The sequence below is a fragment of the Herpailurus yagouaroundi genome, unplaced genomic scaffold (genome assembly GCF_014898765.1).
Source record: "Herpailurus yagouaroundi ecotype Mexico unplaced genomic scaffold, PumYag 77, whole genome shotgun sequence".
Classification (NCBI taxonomy): domain Eukaryota; kingdom Metazoa; phylum Chordata; class Mammalia; order Carnivora; family Felidae; genus Herpailurus; species Herpailurus yagouaroundi.
In genome coordinates, this window is record NW_024412388.1 from 98463412 (window position 1) to 98471666 (window position 8255).

The 8255-nt window shown below is 34.2% G+C and overlaps 1 protein-coding gene across 3 annotated transcripts in view; it reads right to left on the reverse strand.

The window, feature by feature from the left end:
• Positions 1 to 809: 809 nt before the first annotated feature.
• Positions 810 to 8255, reverse strand: part of TRIM33 (tripartite motif containing 33) — a 132265-nt gene continuing 124819 nt past the window's right edge. For 2 of the 3 annotated variants that reach the window (XM_040471380.1, XM_040471378.1), the window contains 3 exons: positions 7408 to 7560; positions 5931 to 5981; positions 810 to 5851 (listed from right to left, as the gene is read on the reverse strand). In XM_040471380.1, the coding sequence (XP_040327314.1) occupies positions 5639 to 5851; positions 5931 to 5981; positions 7408 to 7560 (417 nt within the window). In that variant the 3' untranslated portion in view covers positions 810 to 5638. The remainder of the gene's footprint in view (positions 5852 to 5930; positions 5982 to 7407; positions 7561 to 8255) is intronic. The other variant, XM_040471379.1, reaches the window with a different exon arrangement.

The window sequence follows — 8255 nt, forward strand, 5'->3', positions numbered from 1 at the left end:
ATCCATTCTTTATAGTTGAAAACAAACTTACTTTCAAGAAGGCAAGTCTGATTATATCAACTCCACAAGCCCTATCCTGCTTAAAATTCTTCAGGGGCTCCTAGTTGCCCTCAGTGAAAGCACTTAAACCCTTTAACAAGACTTCCCAGGCACTGCTTAAATAGGAACCTGGCTCAGGGCACCTGGGTGGCTCAGTCTGCTATGTGTCCGACTCTTGATCTCGGCTCAGGTCATGATCTCATGGTTCGTGAGTGTAAGCCCCATGTTGGGCTCTGTGCTGACAACATGGAACCTGTTGGGATTCCCTCTCTCTCCCATTCTCTCTACCCCTCCCCTGCTTGCACATGCACACACGCCCTCTCTCAAAATAAATAAACAAACATCAAAAAAAGAAAAAAGACTCTGGCTCATTTCTCCAGCTTAGTATTTTACTACTCCAACCTACGCTCTGCTCCAAATGAACGTCTATACATATTCTCTTTCATTTTCAGACTTCTCTATATTTTATTCTCTTTTCACTCTCTCTTTGCCTGGTCCACCGTCATCACATTTTTATGAGTGAAAGAGATCGCTTCACCAACCAATGAACTTAGGTGTTAGATCCTGTCCCATGTGTTCCTACTCTTTTCTGTGTTGATCCCAATCAGAGCACTCATCAGTCTCATATAGAGTCTAAGCGCTTGTGAAGGCAGGGACTGTGTTTGGTTTTTTCACTTTTATAACTCCAGTGCCTGGCACACAGTATACATTTTTCAAATACATTTAAATGACTAAATCTCAACTCAAAGAGGAAGAAAAAAAGGAATTCATTTGCAAACTTTTTCAATTTTCTAATTTAATAGAAATAACCAAAACAATGTGGCTTTCAAACAAGGCTTTAAACTAATCTAATACAACTTCTACAACACATTCCAGAGCATTATAACAAGAAATATTTACAGGCAGCTAATGTATTAAATAACCATGAAAAAGAAAATCTTGCTTTTAATACACACCAGCAAAAAACACAGGAACGGAACAATTAGAAACTGCAACCTTGTTTTAAAAAATTAAATATGATTATTTAGAGAATACAATACCACAGAAACAGCACTTTTTCTTTAAGAATCATATTGAAGGGTAGTTAGTTATGTGCAAAAATAATAGTAGTTATAGTAGTAGTAATAATAATAATAATGAGGGGAGGAGACCAGTTGAAATACTGGAAGCAAGGAACTAGTAAGGCTGTGATTTTAACCCTTTCGTGTGTATGTCTACATAGAAAATTAACAGGCTTTCAGATTGCACATACCGTTTTTATAGGCTTATATACATGTTTCACTGTGATTTAAAACATAGTAAATGCCTACATTTTTCAGACCAGGAGCAGACAAGCACTTCCTTCTTAAGACTGGAAATTAGGCCACACCTGAAAGGGCATATTGCAGTGGCACTTACAAAATCATCTCAGTGCCTTCCCACATACGAATTTGGTGAACTTAAAAGAACAGCATTTTTAACTTTAAAGATTACTTGCTAGAAAAGGGCCAAACTTAATTTTGTACATTTTGTAGTATGATCGTGACAAATATATCCAAATTGACTGTTTTTGAAGATAACTTTCTCAGCTACAATAAAAAATATATAAAAGACCATGGAGGCAAACACAAGGAACTAAGATGAAAGATATGCTTTACATGCATTTTGGCCCAAGTAAAAGAAACCATTATATCCAAGAGTACATGTTGAAATCTGAAATGTCTATGTAAACTGTGGCATATAAATTTTTTTTTCTTAAAAAAGTACCTTCAATTTTTTTTTTACTCAAATACCTACTTTTAAAAAAATATGCAACTTTCCCCAATTTTTAAAATAAAATGCCACAATATATTGTCGTAAGCTCCAGCATACATTTAAATTTCTTACTTTTTAAAAGATAGACTGGGTGATATGCATACAAACTTTCCTATAAAATCACCATCCGGGAGAGGACTATGACATGCCTATCAGGCAACAGACTTAAAGCAGTGTTATTGCTTTATCGAGGAGGAGAGAACTGAGAGAAAAAGAAAAAGAAAGCATCAAGGTTCAGTTCAAGATTAAACTGATACACTTTGAAAACCTTGGATCATCTTCAGCAGATTATTAATACAGACGGTATGAATTAAGAATTTGATTGTTTTGATTAGGAGAGTTGGGTTGGGTGGATTTTATAAAACTACTCACCGATCCAATGCGGAGTATGCAAATAAGCAGTGCTGACTTCAACAAGAAATGAGATTTTTATACTTCCTGTGTTTTATATGAGGGGGAATGGGTAAGGGACTTAAAAGGCCAAGGGAGAGAGGGCCACAGCATCTACTCCCATTGTGGATACTAAGAGATTATTGAATAAAGATAGTAGGCCAAAATCCAAGGGCACAGTCAGAAGACCTAAATCTACTGGCTTATTAACACTAATCACTAATAATTACATGGCAGGATACCTGCTGAGGTAATTGATAAATCTACAATTTGCACACTATAAACCTTTTGCTTCTATTTAAAAGCATTATTTCTTTGGATTAACTAAAAACCTCAAAAACTGTTACAACAAAAAGAATTAACTGACTTTAATATTATTTAAAATTCTCTTATATAAGACATAGAAATCAGAAAGTACCTTGTTGATTCCAAAAAGAATAATTTCAACAGGGGATCCAATACCTTATCATCTCTGTGGTAATGATCTGTGGTAATATAGAGCATGACCTACAACTTAACCATACTTTGGAACACGTACATGTTTCACCTTGCAAAACAATTCCTTTACTCAGTGAATCAGCTGAGCCAAATGCTAAAAAAAAATAAAATAAAATAAAATAAAATAAATTAAAAATAATGCAAAGTTCGGCCAGCAGAACAGACTGAGAAACACTTTATTCTTAGTGTTCTGATGGGAGACGGGAACTCAGGTATTGCAAAACTTTGCAATCTTTTCAAGGAAACATTTAACATCTCCAAATCTAAAGTACTGTTTTTTAACAAAGGATAACAAATGCAAAGAGTATCAAAACAAACTGCCTTCAGGAACTGATATTCAATGTTTACTTTTTTGAGACATAAATTAATAGAAAAACATGTAAGATATCTGAATGTCAATGTAAGTTTTTATACTTTTTAACAGTTATATTAGTGGCTGAACAAATCAGTTAGGAACACAGAGATCAACGTACAAGAAAAAAATTTCAGTGAAATCTAAACTGAACACCTTCATTTAAACGGTGGTTTGCTGATAGTTATTTACTTAATAGTAAATCCTCAGTAGTATGAATTGCCTTCCATTAACAGAAGTGGAGCCTATTAAATGCTGACAGTAAAGTGGCTTTTTAAAAACCAATCTTAAAAAAAATAAAAAACAAAAATTCCACGTAACATGAAAAAACTTCAAAGGGAACACGTTATCTTTTAAGGCCCCAAATATCAAGAAATAAATATTTAAACTTTAGTTTCTCCTCCATTGGTAGAACCTATATAAAAGACTTATCTAAGAATCATGAAAAGGATTCATCTGAAGGGCAAGTATAAAATACTAGAAATCAATGGATGGACAAAAGGAAGTTATACTGCTACTCATCACTTTCCAAAACTGTGCCCTTAGATACGTCTCCTGATAAACTGAAATCATAAATGCTGTGGGAAAGAGGGAAATGCACATAAATAAAGCATTTTTAAACAATTCTCCCTTATAAGACAATTCTTCTTAAGAACCTGAAATTTGAGTAAAATGATAAAACAGTTCGGTGTAGGTTCTAAAGCCTAACTTCTAACAAAACTGAAAGAGAAGCTAAAAGGAAGCCACAGAATGAAGTAAATCAACAGCAGTATTAAATCAATACTGCTTAAATACACCATCAGAAGGCCTGAATAATATCCATGTTTACCCCCAACATTTGTTAAGAAAAGAAAAACAACCCAAAGGAATTTGTATAATAATTTCTTTAGAGCACTTTATTTGATTCAATATGCACTAAAAAATATTTACCTCTTAGACAGTTATGTCAAATAATTTTTACTGAGTAGTCTACTGTCTGAACTGCATAAGCTGAATTTTTAAAAAGGCAAATGATTTGCCACAAATCTGCTGACGTCTGAAAAATATCTAATGGCAAGTCTTCTATTTTGGTCACTTTATATTCTAAGGTGTCCATACAAAAGTAGGACTAACTTTTTTAATCCAACAAAAGAGAAGCCCATACACAGTCTAGAACACACATCTTGGATCTGAGCATCACAAATGAAGAGAAGAAAAACAAAACCAAGCCAAGGTGGTTTATCTGCCTCGGGTGCTGAACGCAGGGTAGTAAAGGTGGGTTTACTCCAGTAACCATTCAAGTGGGGATTGGCTCATTTTCAGGATTTACTTACAGGCCTCTTCTAAGTCCGTTAAGCCCCCAGTCCATGCAAATGTCCCACTTGGTGGACAGATGAGTAATCTAACCCCACCGGGTTTATTTCAATAGTTTGATATTTAATAATAAGCTGCTTCTGAAGATTTTCTGAGAAGTCTGTTCTCTATTAAAATAAGATAGAACCTCAAAATATGAATGTGAACATTAGAAATAGACAGCATATATTACAAATCCATTCTTGATAGGAACATTAGTAAGAATACACATTAGCTTAAAAAACAGGCTCAGCAAATGTTGCTGATCTGCCAGAAGTTTTAGTTCACTATTTACAAATAAGACAAAGTGAAATACAGAAAATTTTACACATTTGGTAGTTGACAGATTACTGTTTGCCAATAGTGGTCTATCAGAAAACTGATACAAAGGAAGACTGGGTAAGAGCCAGTTGTCACCTTCTCAAGCAAATTTAAATGAAAACTACATTAATTTTGAAATAAACATTCCACCTTTGATGGGAGTAACTGTACGATCGGATGATCCGACTGGGAAGTGCAATTCTGTGGAAGGGTTTTTCTGGAAATGACTACCACGTGATCAGCCACTGAAAAGTTACCATATTTATTTCAGCAGACCATTAAAACTGATTAAATGATGATCGATGATGTTTCCTAGACTCTAAGTATAAATAGAAAATAAAACTGCTGTTGAGTTCTTTAAACCAATATAAAAACTAAGGCCCAACAGCATCAAAGTGAGAACAAATATAATGGCATGATTCAATGCACATCTGCACTGACATCAAAGTGGAATCTGAGTAACTTTGATTTTAATTAGAAAACAAACCAGTATGTACGTGTGTGGAAGGGGAGCATGAAAGTTGTTTTTAATGACTGTATGCTCTTGTCCAAACAGACACGAGCAACAGGACCATCAAGTATTTACTTGTACACCCAGTATCCTGCACCAATCAATAGCACATGATGACCAGTATCTACCATTCTAAAGAACCACCCTCTTTAGTAACAGAAATCTTCAAATCATTTTGCTTTTCCTTTTTGTTTTTCTTTTGAAATTGCAAATAGAGTTGTCTCCCCCCTTTCTTGACAAGAAGTGATTTCTGTCCATTACTTCAATCTAATACTGTGTAAGAGCTATCAGCTTCTTCAAGGAGGTGCCCACTGTAGGCAGGATATTCCAGCAACACTTAAATAAAAGGGTTTTTTCTTTCTTTTTTTTTCCTTAAAACAATTAGTTAAGTTCATGTCATTTTACTTTATATGTACTGGTCTCTCATCTGACTTTAGGCGTTTTCTGCGGGGCTGTATAAAGTCTTCATCAGAGTCCTCAGTTACCTCACCATCATCCTCTTCCTGCTCAAACTCTGGCAAAGGTGCGAAGGTCCTGTCTGAGTAGATCTCTGTGAGTTTATCTTCAAAGTACAATGCAACTGCTTTCCCTGCCTGAGCTACTTCTGAATCAGCCTGCAAGCAAAAGATAGGAATATTCACCTATTGGTAATGCATATTCCTTCACCAAGTTTGCATGGTCTGAAAAGCTTACCTTCAAATTAATCTCTTGTGTTTCTGCATAAACTTGAACAACTTTCATCATCTAAAAAGGATACCAGAGTCAAAAAAAAAAAAGGGAAATTATAATCCTTTCTAAAGTTATAAAACTGCATAGGATTGGCGACGAAAGTCAGCCATACTAGGGGGAACAAATTGCTATAACCAGATTAAGTGCTTTCTAAAATACTACAGAACATGGAACTGCTTTCTTTACAAAGTTCTGGTGCTAAAGCTACTGTGAAACCGTAAAAACTGTCTCAAATTCAGAATTAATAAAGTCAATCTGAAATGGACCTGGACCAAATACATCAATGTAATTAAAACCAAAAAACAAGTAATATAAGAAATGTTGCTTTTTAAAAACTGTCAAACCATCAACAAACCACCTATCAGAATTCTATCTGTATGGCAATTTGTTAATCATAAATTATTTAACTATTACTAAAGCAGATAAAATGTATCTTCTTCCTCGAAAGGGTTGCCTACAATTCCCGAAAGCAATTTACTTGAAAATAATCTAGCTGATTAGAAAGACACAAAACTTAGGACTGTATTAATTAAACTTCGAGTAAGGTGTTACTATACTCTCTGTGGTATATTGCTATACTATACTTTTGACCTATAGGGATTTTTTTTTTTTTTTTTACAAATTTTAAAAAGGTCACCTAGATATTTCCAGAGGCAGCTATGAGTATACTTTAAATGATTCAAGTACTTTTAGTAATAGTCATATGGCACCCAAATTTCATCAGCAATAAAGAAGATACTCTATAATCTTTTGAAAGATGTTGTAGATTCTTAACCAATTCCATTTTTTTCTCCTAGAATAATGAAAATCTTCCTTAACAATAAGAGACCTGATTTTTCCCAAAGAAAACAAAACAGTTTCTTTGAAAGAGTCACATATCACAGTTTTTCTCAAGGACAGTTCATCTGTTTCTTCAAAAAAATGTATGACCAAAGTTAATGAAAGTCATATTGCTGAGATCAGAAAACTCAACATTATATACTCTGGGCTACAATTCAAGATGAGCCACCAGAGATGAGTTTGTGATTTTAGGGTTCTACATCTAATAGATTAACATTATTAACCTACATTAATAATAAAATCAGAGGAACCAGTACAAATGCCCATCCTAAATGTACCCCAAATATAGGCTGTTTATAATCATTTCCCATAAAATACACTTAACTATAAGTATATATTCCTTTCTATACTTGTATATCTCAATTCTCAACTTGTTTAAAAAGGAATATCCACTAATATTCTTAACTTATCTAATTATACACAGTAAACTTTCTTCTTTGGAGCTGTGGATGCAACCAAATTTTACTTCTGATTGCAGCAGAAAAAATTTTTTTGAATCAAATTAGAAAAATCTCTTCCCAGGAAAAATAAAATAAAACCCCCCCCCCCCCCCCCCGAAAACCTAATAATCCAAGACTTTATAGTTTGGAAGCTAACATACTTCATTAAACCTTTCACAGTTCTTGAAGATCAAACGGACATCAGCCACAAAGTCATCTGGGTTTTGGTAGTGTTGGGAATGTTTTTTCTGAAGCTTCTTTTTCACGGTGGATAAATCCATTGGTTTCTTTATAATTTTATAGTAGTTTGGTATCTAAACAAACAAATAAATAAGGATAGATGAGGATTCTCCAAAAATGCCAAACAGTTTTATTTAAAAATGCATAGCCTATTGATTTTAGGGGAAAAATATGTTAATTATTGAGCCAGCTGCTTGCAAATTTTGGGTACAGTGAATGTATTTTTACATCTTTTGCCCCAATCATATATCATAAAAATCAAATCATATTCAAAATATGTAGCAGTCTTAATGGTTAGTGAAGGCCCCAAAGCTCTATCTTTAGTAAGGAGATTTGGAAAGAAAGCAATCAGTAAGGGTAGCCAACAACTCCTATTAAGGACACATCTGGCTCATCAGAATTTTAGGACACCTGAAGAGGTTTTTTTTTGTTTTTTTGTTTTTTTTTTTAAATAGGAAAGAAAATTAAAAAGATTACAAAATATATTATGATTATTATTATTAAACATCTTTGAGAGGCTATAACTTTATCACAAAGAACTCTGAACATAAAACGAGAAGGAGAAAAACTGTAAATAACACAATAAAAATTTTATTAACCCTTTAGTGATCATGCCAGGGAGAGTTCTGGCCCCAACTTTTGGCCAAAACTTTGTATCCTTGGGAAACAAGTGAATTTGGAGAAGCTATTTAAACAGTTCATGAGGGGCGCCTGGGTGGCGCAGTCGGTTAAGCGTCCGACTTCAGCCAGGTCACGATCTCGCGGTCCG